A 23,779-nucleotide genomic window follows, 5' to 3' on the forward strand; every position below is an offset into this window, starting at 1 on the left:
AGCTTTATCTTAGTTTGATTCATGGCTTTCTTACACCATATTTGCAAAAAAGAAAAAAAACAAAAAACACTGGCTCCTGAGAAAAAGGTGCTAGCACCTGAATTATTTAAAGTTTTTCCTACCCCTTAGTAAATAATACATATTTATTATTTACTTGTGTAAGAAGTGTATCGATGTGCTGTTTATATATATAATGAATAATGTTCGTTTCCAGCATAACTCGTAAGACAGTTTCTCGAGTCAAAAAATTACCTTATGTCCACAAAAGTGAACTTATAAATTACTTTAGTTCCCAAAACCAAACCTGATGTTCCACAGCGAACAGCAAGTAACCAAAGCCAAGCAACTTCCTCCGTCAGCCTGAATAACAACCCTAAAGCAGGAAGTACACAGACACACATTGCACAACAATCTATCCAGTTAATGTAAACAATACAACCCCATATACGTATTTATTTCTCATTGAACTTACACTTCTGACACCACTGTACTGCAACATTTCCACTTCCTCTTCAACACCAACACTGAAAGGAAAAGCACAAAATATTTGAGTATACTATCTAATAAGTAATAACTATGATAATTATAATTTTTGAATCACTAGAACAATAGGGGCTGGATATGATTATTTGTACTATCAATATTGGCAAACTGTCATTCTATTGGCAAGCTGGCATAATTTTTCTGATATATTTTTGTAAATAGTCTAGGATTTGTACTATTAAGGTGTTACGTTCCTCCACAGTTATTTTCCCTCTGCTCCAGCAGTCGGGAACACAGAGACACTAAGGGTCTTCTCTGAAACCATCTCAGCTGGGCTTAAAGGAAAAGTCTGACCATTGGGTAGACTTTGATAATGGTTTATTATTGGAAGTCAATCTGAGTACATCTGGGTAGAAGCAGCACGAGATCAGGAATCCAGGTATTTATGGACTTCGTTGCAATAAAGACTGGGAGATAGAACTTCAGTCTCTGGAACTTTGACATCCAATAATACTGAGCTTGTACGTTGGGAGACATAGTCAGAGATTCTCAAGAGTACCGTATTTACCAACATGCGAGAATTACCCAGTATTGTCACCTGTAGACTGCTGAGATAACTCTGGAGACAGACAAATTCGAGGCGTGGATAAAAATAAATTACAACTAGTAGTAAAATCTACGTGGCCTGTCTAAAAAGTATCCAACCTTTTCTTTTCCCGATGAAAATACCTATGGTAGGTTGGCTACACTCTTCACAGAGGTGAAGGGAACCTTCATGAACATGCACGCATGTTTCTGGGAATGTCGAACCTGTCAGTCGATGCGAGGCAGCTGGCGAGTGAGGTAGTGTTTCTGTTTAACGTCACATTTCCTTGTTCGCTAGGATGACGGAACACATGGAGCAGAGATACTGCATCAAATTTTGCCAGAAGCTTAGGGAGACGAAAACTGAAAGAAATCACAAGATTCAACAGGGATTTGGCGATGATGCCATGGGAGTTTCCCAAATAAAGGACTGGTATAACCACTTCAAAAATGGCAACACATCAGGAGGAGAGTGATCAGCGTTCTGGGAAGCCCTCAACAAGCCGGAATGCAAAAAACGTCCTTGATAATGGAAGATCGTCGTTTGATACTCAGCGTAATTGCTAATGACATTGGTATCAGCAAAGATTCAGTGCATTCAATTTTACGGGAGGATTTAGGCATGTACAAGGTAGCAGCAAAACTTGTGCCCAAGAAATGCTGGAGACTGTCAACAGGGATGCAGAGTTTCTCAACACTGTGATAACTGGAGATGATGATGGACATGGCTCCGTGTGACTTCTGATCGTTCCCAAAGCTAAAATCTCCACTGCTTTGATAAATTATTTTAGTCTTGACAAATCTTTTCGTTAACAAATATTCATACATCAAAAAATATAAATTTTAAACATTCCGCCATCAGTTAGATACATAAAGGTTAGTTAGTACTTCAACATCTTTTAATTTTTAATTGGCGTTCATTCATTTACGTCATATGATTAGTATATTGGAACAATCAAATCTACTCTTTGGTCATAATTAATCTTTTAATTTTGAACCTTTATATTTTGTATCTTATGCATTTTCTCTTATTTTTCTTTCCTTTGTTTTTAACTTTATTATATAATATACGGGCATACCAAAGGTATAATTCATGTACATTACTTGCACAAATTAAATTTTGAGAAATCAAATATTTTTTCCTACATTAAAACTCAGAGTTATGGTCAAATGCACTGAAAACCTAAATTTTCACAAAATGAGCGATGAATTTGGAAGAAGAACAAAAATTTACTATACTCACGGAATTTTAAACCATGTTAACAGCTGTGTGCTGGAACCACCACAAACTATCACAGTGATGATGACTATCAATGACGTTGTTGTCAGCATTGTCTGTCTTGCATCAGACACTGTATTTCGAATGGCTAATGCAAATGCCATGGCACCACGAAGACCTGACAAAACAAAAGCATATAAATATTATACCTACATCAAAATTAAGGAATCAGTAATATCATACAGTCCTTATTAAATTTATTACAAAATCCATCCCTAATTTCTAACGTAAAAAGTTCAGTAATGGGGCATTCCAGCGTTACGTGTGTGACATTGTACACACAAATGTTAAGATTCTAGACATGAGATTGGATTAAAATATTGATAATGAACTGATTTCATAGAATTATGAAGTACCTTGTGGTATCTGCTAACAAATGAGAAAAACTTTAGTATGATGGAATAGGCTGAATGCAAGAAAAGAATTAAAAAAATTGCATAAAAATGTAGTAAATTTTGACTTCATTTGTCTGTGAAGCATATAGGCTGCAGATGCTAGTAACTTTTATTCGTGAAATGTGTAAATTATACGCATTCACAAACATGTAAAACTAAATGCAATTAAAAGCAATAATAATTTCTGTATTAATTCATTTTGTTATTAACGTGGAATAGGACCAATTTTTGTGGAATGCTCCTAATGAATTTATTTGCTATCGAATCTGGTGTTTCTCAAGACAATCTCAAAAGTTGATACTTGAAATATTATTTGACAGATTTACACACATTTAAAGTGAGGAATTTATGAAAAGTATTACCTGAGAAAAACAGCATATGCTGGAAATTGAATGAGATCTTAGGCTTCCTCCCAAGGTTGAGCAGCAACGAGAGGGGATAAATATTCGCTACTCTTCCTAGCGCAACACAGAGCTGAGTCATTAATTAAGGAAAGAACTCCATAAAATATAATACTACAAACAGAACCCACTTACACAGCCTGGAAAGTGTTCATAGTAAATAAAATGTAGGTTAATAGCATTTTACCATTTTGATATATTGCAACAGGGTCCCCACTCATTTTGACAAAACAAATTCCTGACTTATCCAAATTTTCCAGCCAATTTAAAAATACATTTCCAGATTATTCTGTGGTGAGTTAACTTACTAATAAATAATTAATGTTAAACTGTCTTTTTATTCAAGAGCCAAGTTTATGCAACATTGTTCAAAATAAATCAACAAAAATAAATTATAAACACTTTTATACAGACTATTTCCCAACAGAAACTAGTTCACAAAAAAATGATTACCGGTAATTTTTCTTTCCCAAATTCTGGCAACTACTAAAACACTCAATTTTTACCCGATTGTTTCAGGTTATTTGACGAATTTTCGAAATTCCCCAAGCCTTTTTCACAAGGAATTCTTGGTTAGTAGGAATCCTGAAAATTGTTTCGAACACAATAGTAAAAAGTGTAATATAGGGTGTCCAGGAAGGAACTAGTGAAAACCAGAACATCACATCTCTGAAAGTATTGCATTTATTTATTTGAAATTGACATAATAAAACTTGATATGTTTGTTCAGTAATACCATATTTCTTCGAACCCAAGATGCAACACACAAAATAAATCTAAAGAAGCATGTACTGTCCAAACAATAGTGTCTGGATTTGACTTATCTGTAATGAATGGGAATGAGGTATTGGTTTTAGTTTTAGCTGTAATAATTGTATTCTAATTGTGGTTTTAGATTAAACTCTGTACCTTCAGTACATTAATTGTTTACATTATAAGCATGAATGTTTTATTTTATTATTTTTATTCTTTCTACTGCAACAATAATTTTCAAGAAGTGTAAAGTGTCAATTGTAATATGTTTTTTTTAAGGGTTTGTTGTAAGAACGGCCCGCGAGGCCGAAACACTCCCTCTCAATAAAGACGATATTATTATTATTATTATTATTATTATGATTATTATCGAATGTAAGGTGCACCTAAATTTTCAACATCCAAAAACCTTAGATTCGAAGAAATACAGTCATTATTCTCCCAGACTATTTTGCAGTATTTTTATATGCTAATAACCAAGTTGTAAGTGTTAAACAGTATTTACTATTCAACAGAAACAAACTGAAAGATGGTTGTTCAAAATAAATAAACACGAAAAATGAATAAAAACATTCTTATATAGAATATCTCTTATCAAAATACTGGTTGAAGAAAGAGTGGAATTTATTTGTGTTCACAAATCCTTACATTTACAAAAAAAAATCCTTCTGCATTTTCAAAATTCCATGACTTTTTCTCTGAAAGAATGGTTTTCCTGGCTATTCCAGGATTTGTAACCAGTGAGAACCCTGTATATGGAAACTAAGGAAGTTCTGCCTGGTTTGTCTCCTTCAGCCTTGGGACACAAACTTGTTAACACAACCTGTACATTACTTTTTTGAAATATAAACAACCTAAAATCAAATAAAGACATAGGAAAAAAAATTAACTTGGTTTATGCATTATTCATAAACACCACTCTCAGGCTACTGTACACAAGTACGTTGTATTTGTGAAAGGATACAAATGCAGCAAGTATAAAACCAACATCAAAGTGATGTTTTGGAAAGGTGAACATGGACACACCGATATAAGAGAATATGAAATTTTCAGCTAAAAAATTTAAAAGTTCAAACAACTGCTTTGTCCTAGTCCGGGAATCGCTGGAAAGATTGTTGTATGTGTAGTGGGCTTGGCACATTCCACAAAATAAGACAGCAACAATGCCTGGAAAGACAAACACAACAGTGTACAGTCTGCAACAACAACAACACTATCAATGTTTGTGTGGTTAAATAGCATATATAATTCAGCTACAATTCCTATTTAAAATGTTACCATATTTAGATCTTGATAATACTTTCAAATCACAATTAACTCCAACCAATTTGTGGTGTCAAAATCAGAAAAATATGACAAAACCATTTATTAAAACTTTGCAGACTGGCCTGAAATACTGTACCTTGTTTTCCACAGAATGGGTCTTTTGACTTTTTTTTTCAGAAAATCTAAGAAAATATGTTGCCAAGTTTGTTATTATTTACCAAATCATTCTGAATTCTACACATCTTTCTGCACACATATAATATGTTACATTTTATATACATTTTCTCACATTAATGAATGTTTTTCTGTAACATTTTTTTAAAATAAAAAAAATATACATTTAAATAAAAGTTAATAAAAACATATTTTCAATATGTAATATATAAATAATTTGAGCCACATATTTATGATGAATAAGACAGCAAGATATCAGTACAAAAACTGGGCACCTTTTGGGATAAAGCAGTGTATAAAACGGAATTTCAGTGTTAAAATAAAGGTAAAGGTAAAGTGCTCCCCTGTGCATAGCACCATGCCATGAAGGCGTATAGGGGGTGTGGGGTAACGCCTCTCAGTGTTAAAATGGCGAATATAACCCTATATTTGATTTTAAAACTATACTTATTACACAAAATAAACTTTTCCATTCTAATAGTACATTTATGTACTTGTCAGAGTATAAAGTTTATTCTTGTGTAAATTATGCTTCTCAAATATTTACAGCAAAATTAATCAATTTCTTGTGATTTGCATAAGTCTCACGATAATTTAGATTTCAGATAGTGCCATGTTGGTAACTAAACTCTGAATTTTGTGTTTAAGAGTTAATTTTGCATCATTTTCTGACAAAACATGGCAGGAAAAGTCACCTCACACCCTGCAAAAACATGAAATTAAAAACTATAGCATGTTTTTTTGTTTTTTTTTCACATCTTGTGTTCCCATCAAAAATGAAATATGCATGCCTCTAAAAATAATGAAAAGTAACTTAAAACTTCCTCTTCACGTTCAAAATCTTTACTAACTGGGAAATCCAAAGCAGAATCTTTGTAAAAAAATTCCACAATGTGCATACAAATTGTTCGATAGTATTCTCAAGAGTATAAGCAATATCACCACCTAATTCAACATGAGTACAAGTAAAATTCAGCAATGAAGAAAATATGACATCCAAGCAGTTTGAATTTGAAAGAGGTGGTTACAACACACAGGTACAAGAGATGTGGTGAGATTATAACAATCTTTCACTCACAGTGCGAGTGTATAGTTAAGGGTGTGCTATGCCCACTGCCCATTCTATTGTAGTTGTATGGTTGTCTATGCTCCCTGCACATCCACAATGTGTTAACATGGATAATGTTTGCACCAAGGAGTATTTGCGCAGCACAATATTTCCTCATAATTCATAATTCTCTGAATGTTAGTGACAATGGTTCTTTATTGGTATGCAATGTTAATTCGGCACTATCCATTGTCTGGTTATGTTAATACTTATACAGTAAAACCTCATTCATCTGGACCCGATAAGCCAGACTTCGCTTAACCCGGACAGGCAAAAAAGAAAAAAATGCAAGGTTTTAAATGTGGCTAGAAGTCAACAAGAAAACTTCCCAAAGAAAAGGAAGTCAACCACTGTTGAAATTCTGTTTCCCGCAGACTTTGTACTGTACTGTATAGTGTATTTAGGCTTATGCCCTTTAAATACACCATTATAAACGTGTTTTGTTGCTACAAACTGAGTTTTAATGCACTTTCTAATGTTCTTTTAGGATATTTCAGTTAATTCGGACTTTCGTTAAAACTGTCAACTTATCCCCCTCCCCCCATTAGTCTGGATTAACGAGCTTTTACTGTACTTATTATAACACTGTTTAGAGAGAGCACTCTGCTCTCATCTTCCGGGGAACAATTTCTCTCTGGCAGTGATGGGGAAGGATCAAAACTACAACAGATTTGTGATTTTACTACAGGGAGGTTATTTCAGTCGTTTACCGCGATCGTCTCGGCCGCTTAGCGGCACCTTCATGCAACAGGTCCCGGCAAATTGCGTTACAGGAAGTCCGTAACAGAAACAGCTTGTTTTGTAATGTTTCCACTTTTCACAATTACAGTTACAATTACAATTGAAATAAGCACGTTCCTTGTCGCAAGGATGCTGGAAAAGGTGTCCTCCCAAATACAAATATTTCTGGCACCTTATTTCCGACATCTAATTAGATTAGACATCGCTACTTTATCCTCAGTTGTCGCAAGAGCGCCGTCGGCTTATCGGGGGAGTTCTCAGCCGCGAGAGGGCGCGAATGCGACACCTGTCACCAGTGATGCCAACCGTAGGGACATGTCCCTACGCATAGGGACTTTTCACTATATTTCGCCCGCGTAGGGACAGATTTGCCAAATGAGGGAAAACGTAGGGACTTTTTTCAATCTTGGAAAATAACATTTTATTGTGCAAAGGTGCAAAGCTTACTCGCCAGTCAGTTGCACTTTCTTCGTGCTCGGTTTGGAATGAATGGATTAGTTTATCTGGATACTTTAGCGAGGAGGAGAAAAAAAGAACTAACTAACAAATCTCTATCAGAATTTTGGAACATGTTATCGATTACCAAGAACTTTCAAGGCAAGTTCTTTTTTGAAAACATTTCCACTCTCGCGAAAAATAGTGTTAACATTGCCACATTCTAACGCGCAAACGGAAAGAATATTTTCAATGTTAAGTGATACAAAAACAAAAAAGAGAAATAAAATGGGACCAGAATTGTTCAAGGCTGCAGGAAATACAGCATCACCAACCAACATCTATCTCTTCACAGCAGCAGCATGTATGACTTCAAATAACATAATCAACAGTCAATGACTCAACGTTATTCATTAGGGGTGTGCGGGATCCCGAAAAGTTGGGACCGGGATCGGGAAAAATATTTCCCATCCCGATCCCGACTTCGGGAAATGACTTCCCGACTTTTCGGGATCCCGAGCAGTCGGGAAATACCGAATGGTCACTTTAAAAATTCTCGACGTTTTCTGCATTGTAAGTTTCTGGATCTTATCGGAAATTGTAAGTTTTTATCCTAGAAATGCAAAAACAATCACTTAAAGCAAAAATGACGTTTAGAATTTGAGATTTCCAGAGCTTCGGGAAATTTCGAACATTTCCCGTCCCGAAAATGTGTAGAAATTGCAAATTTTTCATCCCGAATGTCGGGATTTAAAAAAAATTCCGTCCCTATCCCGTCCTGACCCAAAAAATTCTGTCCCGCACACCCCTATTATTCATTAAGGCAAGAATTTACAATACCGGACTGTTCTGTAATTTCTATGCTACGTCTTATACTCACGAAATAATTAGTCGTGATGATTTATCTCAAGTTAACATGTTGGGGTGAGGTGAAAAAATTGTTCATTAATGTGTAGAAGTTGTAAAATAAACTTTTCAATTCTCGCAATGATTCTCCGGATACAAGTATGGTAGCCATTTGTTGATATGAACAATTGACATTCGCATTTAGTTACGCAGTCTACAGTGTTGCCACACTGTTGATTTCATACTTGGAGAGCATGGATCGTGTAAGAATGGCGGAAGAGCACAGTAAAAAAAGTTGTTAATGTTGTACAGATTTTTAGGTGGAGTGTGCAGGAGGATGGCCGTGGGATAATTAATAAACTTATGGATTTCGGTATATTGCCCGACAGTGACAGTGAAAATCACGATGTAGAAGAACATGTGTAATGTGGATTGATTTGATTACAGGTAAATTTGGCAACAGTGCATCGATCGTAAAATTGCAGGATACCAAAATGGCATCTTCGATGATGAACGTTTGCCGTTAAATTGCTACGAATTTTTTCTTTTCTTTTATCGGTTCGTAATCACAATTAGCGCAAAACCATTCACGGATAGCTACACTGACCAGTCTCGGTAAGGTTAGGGTAAGTTAGGTTAGGCAAGGCAAACAATTAAAATTTGGGGTCGGAAAACCATGCACGGGTAACCCAACAAACCACTGACGGATAGCCCCACGAACCATTCACAGTAAGGTTAGGTTAGGATAGGATAGGCCAACATAGTTTAAATTTGGGGTCGTAGTAATATCAGGAATGTATATTAGTTTCTTAAGTATTGGAAACACAAAATCTTTCAGTAAATAATGAGCAATCGTGCCGATCGCAGACCACTCAATTTAACTTATTTTGCAATTTCTACAGGTGACCCGCAAATTTTAACTTCAAATTCGTGATTAGGAGGCCTCAATTAGTGAGTATGCAAAATATTACAAAAATCAGGGAGGGGTCCTGTATTGTAAATTCGCTCCTTCATTAATTGTGGAAGCACCGAGCAGAAAGATTTGGTAAGTAAATGTGTATATTTTATCTTCTGTTTTGCATGCTAATGAGGTGGTGTTTTTTTAGTTACTTTACTTGGCGTAGGGACATTTGGTCAGTTGTAGGGAGATTTTGACTACGTCTGTAGGGACATTGCTGAAAAATGGTTAGCAACACTGTCGGCTACCAGACGTCAGTGTTCGTTCATGTTCAATTCTGTTTGCGTTCAACAGTACGCGTGTTGCTTATACTGTGTTATTGTAATGTGCTACTCATGGCCAGTGCTTTATTGTGTGTTAATTGTTATTCATTCATTACTTATGTCGTTAAACAAATATAGTCTTGAACAGAGAGTTTTTATGTACGATAATTACGTGAAAACGAATTCTTGCAGAAAAGTGGTCAGGCAATTACGATAGACAGGATCTCTTGAACCTAAGAAATGTGTTGTATTGCTGTTAAAGGAGGTCATTTTCAACATCTCTTATAACACAGGAGGTTAGTGATCATCATTATTATTACTTTTAAATATCATTTTACGCTTTCGGTTTGCTTTATGCGCCGGGATGCTATCTTCCCTTTCTGTCAACTGAAGATAAAGTAGCGATGTCTAATCTAAGATTAGATGTCAGAAATAAGATGCCAGAAATATTTGTATTTGGGAGGACACCTTTTCCAGCATCCTTGCGACAAGGTGCGTGCTTATTTTAATTGTAATTGTAACTGTAATTGTGAAAAGTGGAAACATTACAAAACAAGCTGTTTCTGTTACGGACTTCCTGTAACGCAATTTGCCGGGACCTGTTGCATGTAGGCGCCGCTAAGCGGCAGACACGCTCGCGGTAAACGACTGAAATAACCTCCCTGTACAAATCCAATGTACCAATCAAGTACTCCAAGAATTTGTCCTAGCTGCAATATGTCTCCCTAAAGAACCCTTCACACGAGCGCACTGAGTGTTGGTGTTTGGAAATTTCTGATGGAAGAAGAAACTTTTTGGTGCACTCCCGATTCCATGGGCCCCTCCCCTGGAAAATGAATATCAATCTAAAACTACATATTCACAATGTGATTTCATTTGTGTTATTGTAACTTACACCGAATATTAAAAGCGACTGATTATCACAGAAAAGTGATAACTTTGAAACGATCAATGTTTTGGGGGAAAATCCCTTGCCTGTGTCTGTATATAAACAGTCAATTTTGTGTTTTACTGAGGTTTCACTGAAATAACAAGAACGACTTGTCACTTGTAAATACGGTGACCAACTTTAGACCATGAATTTAATGAAGATTTCCAACTTATTGAATTTGCTGGAGATTTAGTTGCGACAAAATTGTGTGCATTTTTAGAGGTCACACTGGCAGATGTTCATGGGATGGATAAAATTAAACAAAAGAATTAATTTACATTTGATATAGCATAGAAGTCACAATGCAGAATAAAAATCTACAAGCATTTCCTTTAATTTTGTGCAAATTTGATAAACCCTTTACAACTATACTCACAACTAATTCCTTTGTATGGTTCGCTGAACTCCTATTATATTGAAAGGGGTCCCGTGTTTGATTCCAGGTGGAGGCGCATAGTGGTTTGGATCCCACTTTAAGCTGTAGGTCCAGTCCCGATTAGCCTTACTGTGCATAAAGTGGACTTAAACACCAACTCAATCAATCAATTCTATTATATTGAATCGAAATTTCACAATTTTCATTGATGAAATATATGGAAGAAATAGAATGTCAATATGGGAGCCAGGAGAATCCCAAAAAATTAGCTCTAATACGGGAGATCCCAGGAAATACTGGAGAGTTGGTCGCTCTACATGAAAATGAACCTACAGATATTGATGCTACTTTTTGTACCAAAGTAACATGATAAGCTGCGCATTTTGCTTGTTGCTTGGGTGTCACCCAGACTGGACTGTTTTTCTGTAGAGTGCACCATAGGACCTTAGTCTGATTCTTGAGAATGCTCAGTGACTGAAGGGGCACTGTCTGGCTGTCACCTTGGTGTGAAATGCCAAACTCCACTTTTAACTTCTCACTTCAAACTCCAGGCTTCCTAAGAGCTTCTTACTTCACTTTTTAAATATAATTTTGCACTCTTTCTTCACAAAATATGCTAAGAAAATTCACTTCCTACCCTTTAAATTTGTCTAAAATAAACATAACAGTGTGTAATCTAGTATTCAGTATATACCTCAAAGCAAAATATGGATGCGATAAACGTGGTTTAAGTAATACCACCATGAAGTTTTGAGTCTCCACACTGTAAATTGGATAGTTTCTTTCAGATTAATTTTGAAGGCTCAAGCCTTCATTCACTAAGATGCCATAGCCTTAATGAATGAAGGTAGTGAGCATTCGAAATTAATTGGAAAAACTATCCAATTGTGCAAAGCAGAAACACGAAACTTCACGTAGGTAAAATGTACATATGCTAGTTATTACAGTTGTAAGGATGGGCAACATGTGGCATTTTCTATATTTCCTTAACCCCTTCCCTGTGTTCGGTGTAATATTACGCCCTTCGTCACTATAGCTTATTCTGTGTTGGGTGTAATATTACGCCCGCGAACATCTCTGACTGAAGTAACCTGTGTTGAACGGAATAATACGTTTTTTGTTGGTGAAACCTATGTTTTGCTATTGAAGAAACAACGACCTTTTATTTAGTCACGGTTTTCAGTGCCGACGAAGAAGAAGAAGAAGAAGAAGAAGAAAAAGTAGTAGTTCAGAGGAAAGTAAACTGTTTTTGTGTTATGTTGACAAAGTGCAAACGTGAGTTCGCTTGTGTGCTGCGTTTAGTCAGTTGCTTTATGTACATTTTTGTGGTGTTGTGTTATTTGAACTGTTGGTGATATATTTTTGGTTTTTGAGTTTGTGAGTTTCTAATAGTATTGTCAAAATGGATTGCGAAATATTTTTTCCCTCATACCTATTGAAGATATTGCAATGAAACTTGGCGGACGCATTACATATAGACCATAGTATTTTCAAGGCAGATTATAATCGGATACCTATATCCAGGGCCAGTCCAGAGGGCCCCAAAGTTACCAAAAGGGATTTTTCGGAGGGAAATTTCCCAAATTATCTCCGATTAGTATCTAATAGTATTGTCAAACAGGATTGTGAAATATTTTTTCCCTCATACATATTGAAGATATTGCAATGAAACTTGGCGGACGCATTACATATACCGTGCGTCCATTTCGATCTGCAGCCGAGAGATCGGGAGAAGCGTGGCGGGCGGCACTGACGGAGATGCCGACATTTGCGGCCTGAAATGCCCGCTTATTTTTATGGACATATGCAGACATTTATATAAATATTGCAAAACGAGCACTAACCTGTGTTATAAGAGTATGGTTTTAATTTTAGTAGCTTAGTGACTGTATGTGCCGATGATTTTGACACGCCCACCTCTTGTGAAACACGGCGTAGAGGTTTGTTTGGAGAACGTTCTAACGCTGCACCAATATCATCGAGTTTTGCTTCCGTTAGAATCCGTCGTTTTTGCTTAGGTGTTTTAAAATTTAATGATCCAGTTTCTCGTAATTTAAGGACAAGATGTCTAACCGTATCTCTGTGCGGAGTTGAAACGCCTGGGAATTTCTGTACAAATTGCCTACACACGTCTCGACACGAGTCTGTTTTCACGTACGTGTCATACATAAAAAAATCTTTGTTCTAACGTGAACCTTTCGTCTCACTGACACAACACACATACACACTGCAATAACACAAACAAGTAACTGCAAGTAACCAAGAATAACACTCTTGCACACAGTACGAAATTAACACGCTCTTGGTTTACATTGCTCGCCACTATATTTACAACTCTGTCTTCATCTAGTCGCGAAGGAACAAAAAACTCGAGCTCTGAGATTTCGGATTGCAAGGAAGCTCACGAACACTATTGACTTTTAACGGTTTCTTCTACAGCGTAATCTTGATACAGTGTTGCACATTCAAAACCTCCAAACGATCCCCATCGGCACAAAACTCTTTCAAGGATATAAACTTAAGCAGGACGTTACTGATCAAAACTATGATTAAAATGTTTTATTATCTGTGGCTCTTAACATCGTTTCTAAAGCGTATTTTTTTGTGTATATAAGAGCAGAACTTGGATGAATTACAGAAGAACTTTTGCGTGTTATAACACAGGTTAGTGATCGTTTTGCAATATTTATATAAATGTCTGCATATGTCTATAAAAATAAGCGGGCATTACAGGCCGCAAATGTCGGCATCTCCGTCAGCGCCGCCCGCCACGCTTCTCCCGATCTCTCGGCTGCAGATCGAAATGAACGCACGGTAGTATTTTTCAAGGTAGATTATAATCGGGTACCTATATCCGGGGCCTGTCCAGAGGGGCCCAAAGTTACCAAAAGGGATTTTCAGGAGGGAAATTTCTCGAATTATCCCCGATTTCCCTTTCCTCATACTTGATGTACACATGTGCATGGTACCATTTGAAAACCTGTTCTATTCTGAAGAGAAAGACGTATGAACCATGATACTCGGATGAATTGTGCTGAAGCAGTAGCTACTTAAAAATATTACTACGCAAACTCAGAAAAAGAAATACACAGAACGGGAAACCATTTTGTCAGAAAATTTCACAGGGAAGGGGTTAAATAAAGCAGTAAGAATACAGGTGAATAACTACTCGTAACCTGTTACTAGTACTTATGTTCTATATTACCTGTCAAATCAGCAGCTTCTGCTATCAAAAATGTGCTATATGACATCAGCACGAACAGCGCCGACTCAAGGAGCGGGAAGTCCTTGATGTGAGTAAATTTTGTTAGGTAAAACGGGTTAAGGAAAATTCAAAACGAAGCATTTTTCATTAAAATAAAGATACAACTACTGACAACTTACAAACTTTACACACACCTTCCACAGTGGTTTGTATCTCAACTTAAACCAGGGTTGGCATGCTTAAAACAAAAGTGTTTAAAACAACTTGCTACAAATGTTTAAACACATGACTGTTTTTATGTTTAAAACAAATTTTGATATTTGATATATCGTCTGTGGTTATTTGCATGTGTTGTACCTTTGTCTTTTCATTCAACCTGTCTCATTTTGTTTACCGTGCACAGAAATCTGTTCAGTGACTTAAAAATGTATATTCTCTGTTAACAAAGAATCATGCTGTAATTAGTACCCATGGGTCATGTTTAAAACACCTGGCTATTTCTTTTTTGCAAGTACCTATTTAAAACATTTTTAACATTGAATAGTATGGATGAAACATTTTTGTTTCTCACTTACAAGGTGTACAACTTTGCTTCCGCCGTTTTTCCCCAAAAATATGACGCTGTAATGAAAAACATTGCTTACCCAGGCGTTATTCAAAGTATTGTCCATCGCTGGCCACTACTTTCTCCCATCTTTCGGGCAGCGTACGAATGCCGCGTCTAAAAAATTGTTCATCTTTGGAGGCGATCCACGAATCGATCCACTTTTTGACTTCTTCATAAGATCGGAAGTGTTGGTCAGCCAGTTCATGAGCCATTGATCTAAACAGGTGATAATCAGAGGGAGCGATGTCTGGAGAATAAGGTGGGTGGGGTAGGATGTCCCATCTTAATGTTTCCAGGTACGTTTTCACCACTTTGGCAACGTGGGGTCGTGCGTTGTCATGCTGCAAAATCACTTTGTCGTGCCTCTCGCTGTATTGCGGCCGTTTGTCCTTCAATGCTCGGCTAAAACGCATTAATTGCGTTCGATGACGAGCACCTGTGATTGTTTCACTTTTTTTTAACAGCTCATAGTACATGATGCCGAGCTGGTCTTCCACCACTATGCCGGTCTTCGACGTTAAAGTCACCGTTCTTGAAGCGTTGAAACCACTCACGACAGGTTCTCTCACTTATAGCGTCCTCACCATACGTAGTGGAGAGCATTCGATGAGCCTCAGCCGCAGTTTTCTTCATATTGAAACAAAAAAGTAGAACCTCCCGCAAATGGCGAGAATTTGGCTCGTACACTGACATTTTCAATCGCGAACAACTTCACGATGCACACACCACTCGACTAATGTTTGAATGGGGTTATCTTGACAGAGGTCCAAGCTAACTGCGTGACGTCTGCGATCTGCTTCTTTCGACCGCTACTTCCTGTTGTTGCCACCTGTCGGAAAACGGCGGAAGCAAAGTTGTACACCTTGTAACATACTGCACATAGTTTTTAATGTCAATATTTTGTTGCATTCACGATAAAATGTCATATTTCAGAAAACAGAGTAGCTACCATGTGGATGGAGTATGGGGCTGTCAAATGTGGATTAGCTGAACCTCCTCAATTTACATTAATGAACTCAACAGGCTGGTACCCAGTTAGAGAGTTCAGAGATACAGGTTTTCATACATGCTTCAGTGACCGTTATTTGATATTGTTTTCATTACACTGTTTTTACATTGAATATATGGCATAGAGAACAAATCAATATTTTTGTTACGCTTTTCTAAGGCATTGTAGAGAATACTCATTCTCCAGATAGGGGATTTCTTGACAATGTTCGTTCGCGCTCTATTCACAAAAAAGGTTTGATGATTGGGTCACGTCTTATTGTTAAGAACGCGTAATTTATATTGTGAGATCCAAAGAGGAGAGCAAAGTTTCCCATTATATATTTTCCAGAGCAGCAGCCGGTCGCGGACTGTCCTTCGATCGTCAAGCCTGTGTATCGTCAAGCTCCTCTATTAGATTACTGTATGAATCAAATCTGGGATAAGCACCTACAAGTTTATACTTCATATAACGTAACATTTTTGATTGTACTCGCTCTATTTTTGTAGTTTGTACTATACTGTCAGTGTTCCATACAACAGACCCAAATTCAAGTTTTGAACGTACTAATGAGTAATATAATACCTTAAGTGTTTGGGTGTCTCGAAAGTCTCTGCCCATTCTAATTTGAACCTGATAAGTTTGTAAGCGTTGCATATTACTTTGTTAATATGGTGAGTGAAAGTTAGCTTAGTCAAAATATATTCCTAGGTCCTTTGCAGTTTCAGATTTTTTTTAGATTGGTATTATTAAGTTTATATTGAAAATTTAAGATCGTTCTTTGTTTAGAATATGTAACGGAATAGCATTTTGCTGCATTCAGAGAAAGACCGTTGCACAAACACCACGCACTCAACCTATTTATGTCTTGTTGTAGACAAACACAGTCTTCAATATTTTTTATTCCTTGAAAGAATTTCAGGTTGTCTGGAAGTAACAGTTTCCTAGAATTAATCAAATGTTCTGCCCAATCTTAGCAGAAAATGCTCTTCTTAAAAGTTTGCATAAATCTTATTTTGAAGCCATTAATGTGTACTAATTAGTGTACAGTGACTAACCATATAAGGTTGTGCATATTATATATCGGTTTGTCAGCCTGAAAAAAATCTGGGGATTAGCAAAGCTGAAGAAATACCCTTATACACCGGCATGTTCATCCATCGATCAATGTCAACTATCGGTACCGGAGAAACTTCTGCACCTACAAAGATAAAATTTGGTAGACTGATAGTAGCAGGTAAATGCATTGTAGATTATACTTGTCAGACTGTCTGACTGTGGGAAACAAATTAGCATCACATGCGGATTAGCGCAGAAACTGTTAGTAGTGAAATTCTAGATCTAGCAAATGTTAGATTAACACGGTACAAATTATATTAATTAGGCTGCCCATGTGTTTCTCTGTTGAGGAGCAGTAACTACTTCAGTTGTTAGTTAAGGGCCGTAGTACATTTTTCTTCCATCAAATATGTACCTCAAAATAAAATTAGAACTTTTAGAAGGTTGGTTGTCTCTTAATTTTAAGTCCACTATATGTGCAGATAAACTAATCGGGTTTAAAGTGGGATCTGGAACCACTATGTGCCTCCAACAGGTATCAAACTTGCGACCCTTGATTACAAGGCAATAACGTTCCCACTGCACCATTAAGGAACCCAAAGTTTTAAAAGTACTGAGGGCAGACCATATAAAAAACATTGATGGCTTGAATGTGGCCCGTGGGCAGTACTGTGTGTGTGTGTTCATTCTAGGTATGCTACATCATCTTCTCGCTGGGCACACACACACACTATAATCTATTATACTGCAACCCATCTCACGATCTGCAGTAATACTTGTTATTGACATTCGCAAGTGGGAATAAAACAAAATGTATGAGTGTCATTATTAGGGAGCGAATTTTTAGGTTAAAACTTTTTCGGTAGTAGTGTCGAGCATATGGATCTAATGCAATCTGCAAAGTCCTATTTCACATAACAATGCATAATTTTACCTTTAGCACATAAAACACACATTTCCAGGAAAAAAATTAAAATACGTATTTTACACATTCCAGACAAAATAAAGTTTCCGAAGGCTTTGTGTAAATGCATATTTTGGAACTAATACATAAAATAAACGAAATAAATGGTAAATTAATAAATTACAATCACATCCAGGATTCCACAACACATCAGTCCCTACTAATGGCATTGTACTACTGACCTACAGTTTAAAATGGGATTCGCACCACTATGTGCCTCTGTTGGGTTTCAAACCTAGGAACCTTGATTACAAGGCCCTGAATATGGAGATGAAATTGATTGTGTAAGTGTGCATCTCAAATTATGTACGTATGTCTGACTACGTGTGATATGGAAAGGTTGTTTTCACAATACGAGTCACTGTTCGGAGATAAACAGTGTGCATTTTCAATGAATAATGTGGAAAAGTGCTTTGTTGTTCATTGTAATCAACAGAATGCCACAAGCAACTTATGTTCTACTGTCTCTGATGAGTATCTATTAGTTTGACAGAATTCTGAATGAAAATATTTTTTACTTTGTCACATATTTGATAAATAAATAATGTATTTTTTCAAAAAAAATTTGAAAAACACGAAAAATGCTTACTTACATTTAGCGAGTAGTTCTATGTTGGTTGAGCAATGTTTCGGGGTTTCTACTTTCCCCTTCTTCAGGTTTCACTTGGCAATAGTATCCTACATGTCGCGTCACTTATTTTAAAACCAGGATTAGGTTAACTCTTTCGCTGCGGTCGTCGCTTTTATGTACAGCACACCAGGTGCCTTGCTCCGCGGAAGTTGCATTATTGCGAGTTCATACTTCCACTCGCTGCGGATGTCGCATTTCCGAAGTACGTCGCTTTTAGTAGCCTTATGACATCTGTTGATAGTATTTTGAACTATTTGAACTTGTAGTTTTGTTTTTATCCATATGATGTCGCTAATTACGCCTCCGTTTAGAATTCTTTGACATACGAGCGTTGAGTGCTCCGACATGTCAGTTTCAAATGCATGTTCGAATGTAAACAACATGGCTTCGTCAAGTCGTCAACACTTGTCCGATAATGATGTTACTCAACTGTTATTTGCTGACTCAGAATCAGAAGGTGAATAAAGTTGTGATAATAGCGACAGTTTTTATGAGACTTCAAGTGGTGACAGTGATTGTGTAGTGTCTGATGAAGAATTTGTACCGCCGTCCGTAACATCATGGAGCAGAGTGCAAAACAGCATTGATCTAGGTGTGGGAATTTCAAAATTTTTCAAAATATCATACCACCATGGACTACAGAATGGTTTGTCAGTGCAAGGAATGACTTTTGTAAGTTCTCTATAACATATTTTGCAATGTAATTTTGTAAAATTATTGTTACTAAAAAAATGTTTGTAAAATTATTGTTTCTAAAAAAATGTTTTTTTTTTTTTTTCAAAATTTCAAAATTTTTCAAAATATCATACCACCAGGGACTACAGAATGGTTTTACAGTGCAAGGAATGACTTTTGTAAGTTCTCTCTCATATATAATACAATGTAATTGTGAAAACTATTTTTTTATAAAAAAAATATATTTTCAAATTTAATTACGCAGCCAAGGGATAGTGTGTGCCAGAGAATTCCGCAGCAAAAGAGTTAAAAGGTACATTTGGACATAAAAAATTATTTGTAAATCTTGTCTAAGCCTTGATAAAAACTTCCAATGTCGTTATCCCTCCCATTAAGAAACCCCGAAGATGCAATAAAATGTCTACTCCTAAACTGTTAAAACGTCTCGCTCTAGTTGTCCAAATGGTACGTCAGTAAGCATTTTTAGTGTTTTTTAAAAGTTTTTTTCTTTAAAAAAAAACATTATTTAGTTTACCACAAGTTAGTAATATGCACACGTGCTATTATGTATATTTGAAAAATATCTTTAGCACCTAAAAGTCCACTCCCTAGCCATTATATACCACTATCAATGCATTAAAAAGGATATCAATGCCGTGAAGCAGCCCATGACTCCTCCAATCAGGAATGACAGAGTGAAGATTCCGATGAAATCTCCAACAGCCTTGAAGAATGCATGCGTTTCAAATCCCCCTGAACCTGATTGGTATTTCTCCTCATAGTTTTGGATAGCACTGAAAACATAAAGAAGACATTTGAAAAAACAAAGTCAGCAACAAATAAAATGTGATTTCTCTATATACAAATAATAATAAAAGCTAAATAAATTTGTCCTCATATCCGTAGGTATCACCAGAAAAATCTTGTGTAAGTGTAAGGGCACTTTACTGCACTGCTCATTACAGGAACATTCATAAAGGGAAATGCTTTATGTTAGGTCAGAATGTAATTTTACTCCAACATAAAAAAATAAAATGATATGCATTATGTAAATATGAGTGTCTGAAAGAGGGGCCACGGTCCTCCCCTGGAGAATGGATGTTACCATAAAGTTATATACGGTACAGAAAAACCTCATTAATCCGGACCCGATAAGCCGGACTTGGCTTAATCCGGACAGGCAAATGGCCAAAAAAAAACAGAATGCAAAGTTTTAAATGTGGCTAGAAGTCAACAACAGAACTTCTCAAAGAAAAGGCAGTCAACCACTGATGAAATTCTGTTTCCCGCAGACTTTGTACTGTACTGTATAGTGTATTTAGGCCTATGCCCTTTAAATACACCATAATAAACACGTTTTGTTGCTATAAACGGAGTTTTAATGCACTGTCTACTGTTCTTTTAGGTTATTTCAGTTAATCCCAAGTTTCGTTAAACTGGTCAACTAACCCCCCCCCCCCCCCCCATTAGTCCAGATTAACGAGGTCTTACTGTATTACACATATATTTCACTTCATTCACAGTAATTTATGTTAATTATTGAAAAAAAGTTGCAGGAATATGATAACTTAAATCTGAAGAAGTGTTTTTTGAGGTGGCAACACTACTATGGGGGGAAATGTGTCTCCTTTGGCCCCCTAGAAAAAATTACCTTGCTTGGCCCTCCCTGATAAAAATCCTGCGGACGTCCATGTATGTAAATAAGCTTATTTTCTTGAATTGAAAACATTTCAATACATACTCATGGCACTTTTCTTAAGCCTTGTATCTCATATTTGCTACAAGTAACAATGTTTAATGTTTATCTATTACATCACAGCCATGGCTTGAAAAATACGAGGGTATCATCATCAATTCAAGAAATAAAAAGTTTGTGAGTGGAACTATTACGATTTTACTGCTTTGAAGTACAAGCAATACACATCATAATGAGGAAAGTAGACAAAAAGTAGACAAAAATGACTGAAATAAAATTGTGCATGCATCAGCACTTAGGCTATTTGCTCCTGTCACTTTACATAGGGCCAAGCCCCTTACCATAGAAAAAGCAACATGTATCTCTGAGAACTAAAATTTCCAATCCCACATTATAAGCTAAGGCTGTAAAGCACACAACCTCACAAAGGCTTATACTGGCTGTGGGTCCAGACATCAGAGCCTAGTTAGCCTGCACAAAAATAAAAAAATAGTTTACTGGGGTGTACTAAGTGGAAAAAAGGTTGACATTTGGATGCCTTCCACAAAGATCACACCATATATCCTGTAAATTAACAGGAAATAATATTTTCTGTAGCTAGGGCTCAGCTGATACCCCTTTCAAATTATATGAATACCAATGCAAATACTCTTCCAAATTCTCACCATTTCAGATACTTCAATTGTAACAAAAGTTGTTCAAAATATTTAACCCTTAGATGCAGAGGCTGATTTTTCAGGTACTTGCACTAACGCTGAAATTTCAGCGGGAAATTTGAAGTTCTGCATGCTTCTTAATGAAATTTTATATTTCCGGAACTAAGAACGTAGAGGTACAAATGATACCTCGTTTTGTTCAGCATACTTTGGGCTATAATCCTGATGGGAAAAAATAATAATCCATAATCAGTTACAACAAGAAGAAAAATGGGAAAGTACCTATTTTTACATGAAATTTGAAATTCATTGGACCCCATGCAGGCTATGCCAGGATGTGAATCTCCAAAAGGTACCTGCATAATGCCAGAAGGCCATACTTCTATTGCCAAAAGTGTGTTTTGAAACACCAAAATTGAGAAAGAAGCGATGTTTTCAAAACAAATTAAAATAAATTGCAAAAAAAAAACAACAAAAAAAAACATTTTTTCGGAAATCAACCCCCCCCCCCCCACCAAATAGTAACAATGAAATTAAACTTTACTACGTAATTGTTAATTACATACTTCTAGACTCGTGCAGAACTGAAAACATGTATCTCCGATCATTATCGAAGTTACCATATGTTAAAAAAGTAACATACTACGAGAAAAAGCTGCCTGTGACACGGAAAACACCTGCTGTGACACCCGTGTCATGGCCCATCCTTTAAGGGTTAATATTGACATTCTCCTACAATCACATGCAGCAATTTACCTGAATTTCAATTTAAAATATTCAATAATTGCATTGGAATATGAAAATAGCTGTACTTAATCACAAGATCAATTTTTCAGTTAAATGTGCAAGATTCAAAGCTGTAAATTCGAGAAATTCATGCTAGAAGTCTCACTGGTAGCTTTTAAAAACAAAGGGAAATGTATATACTGAGCCGATGCATTGGTATCGGCTGATATCATTGGTATCGGAAAGTATCGGTTGGAATTTATTTACCGATACCAGCCGATACTATTCCAGCATATTGGTCTTTCACGAGGTGCAAAAATGCTGCGTGACATTTTCGCGGAGTCTAATTATGCTGGAAATTATGCACAATTCAAACTTCATTTTCATTTGTATAAATCTTGCAGGAAAAACTATTTATTGATTATATAATATCTATTTTAATATTCTGATGTAATTTTTAAATATTCTAAGGAAAATTTCTTGGTAAATTAATGCAATACTGTATATGTCAATATTTTCAACAAATGTTTATAATTGCAATTTTTTAAGTATAAGTATCGGTATCGGTGAGAATTGGTATTAGTTCAAAGTGGTTTTGGCTCAGCCCTAGTATATACACATTATGAAATAATTTCCACTCATTTATTTATGTGGCAAATTCTGTTGTTGAATATCATTGTTATGAAGGGAACGTTAAACTTAAGTAACGTTGTCTTCCGAATTGAATTTTTGTGAACCCTGCAAAATCCTAAATCCCTGGAAAAGCATAGGGGAACAAATTCAAAACCATACTTTGCAAATACATTGGCACCAGTATCAAGTTCAGCCTAAAAATTTGTCTTCAGATACAGGCAATACATACAAAGACCACACAACTGCACAAAAAAACTCAGAAAATATCTGCACTTATGTTTATGATCAAACCCATGTGCTATGCTACACCGACATACATGTTAAAAACTTAAAATCAGAAACGACAATCAACTTCAAATTTTCTTGCTGGTATATCAGACATACAGACCTCTCTCTTTGTGAGGAACTAAAACTTCTTAACAAAATAATGAATAATACAGGTACTCACGTTTTCCGCGAAGTGTCACGTGTCGACACAACGAATTCCAATGACGATGGTGGCAGTGGCTACCGAAATTAATAGAAATTTTACTCAAAACAGCTTCACGGAAAACGTGAGTACCTGTATTATCTATTACCGCATCTCTCATTCCAATAGTATGAATAAATAATGAAAAAAATGTATGATACAAAATAAACAAAGAATATACACTTACCCACTAAGAACAATAGCTACGGCATCATTCAATACACTTTCACCGAAAATTAATGCATACAAATTTACATCAACATGTAGATCATTGAAAATTGCCAGAATTGTTACTGGATCTGTGGCTGATATGATTGCACCAAAATATAAGGTGTCCAGAAAAGTAAAACTTTTAATGTAAGGCATAAGTTGAACAAATCCATACATCACAGATCTGTAAAAAAAGAGAAAAAAAGTGCATTAATATCTAGCTCCACTCCGAAAGTTCAATTTCTGGGCACTGTAGGTTGCAAATA

At 36.2% G+C, this 23,779-nt stretch overlaps 1 protein-coding gene across 9 annotated transcripts in view; it reads right to left on the reverse strand.

The window, feature by feature from the left end:
- The window catches only part of Nhe3 (Na[+]/H[+] hydrogen exchanger 3), a 219,157-nt gene that overhangs the window by 118,716 nt on the left and 76,662 nt on the right, over positions 1–23,779 (reverse strand). For all 9 annotated transcript variants that reach the window (XR_014441004.1, XM_083115382.1, XM_083115380.1 and 6 more), the window contains exons 5-11: positions 23,491–23,697; positions 19,773–19,917; positions 14,200–14,305; positions 4,861–5,063; positions 3,105–3,216; positions 2,312–2,465; positions 473–524 (exon numbers count right to left, since the gene is read on the reverse strand). Coding sequence is in view for 8 of the 9 variants with exons in the window: in XM_083115382.1 (XP_082971508.1) it covers positions 473–524; positions 2,312–2,465; positions 3,105–3,216; positions 4,861–5,063; positions 14,200–14,305; positions 19,773–19,917; positions 23,491–23,697 (979 nt within the window). In the remaining variant the exon portion in view is untranslated. The remainder of the gene's footprint in view (positions 1–472; positions 525–2,311; positions 2,466–3,104; positions 3,217–4,860; positions 5,064–14,199; positions 14,306–19,772; positions 19,918–23,490; positions 23,698–23,779) is intronic.

The sequence above is a fragment of the Lepisma saccharinum genome, chromosome 30, assembly GCF_977018435.1.
Source record: "Lepisma saccharinum chromosome 30, izLepSacc3.1, whole genome shotgun sequence".
NCBI classification, from domain to species: domain Eukaryota; kingdom Metazoa; phylum Arthropoda; class Insecta; order Zygentoma; family Lepismatidae; genus Lepisma; species Lepisma saccharinum.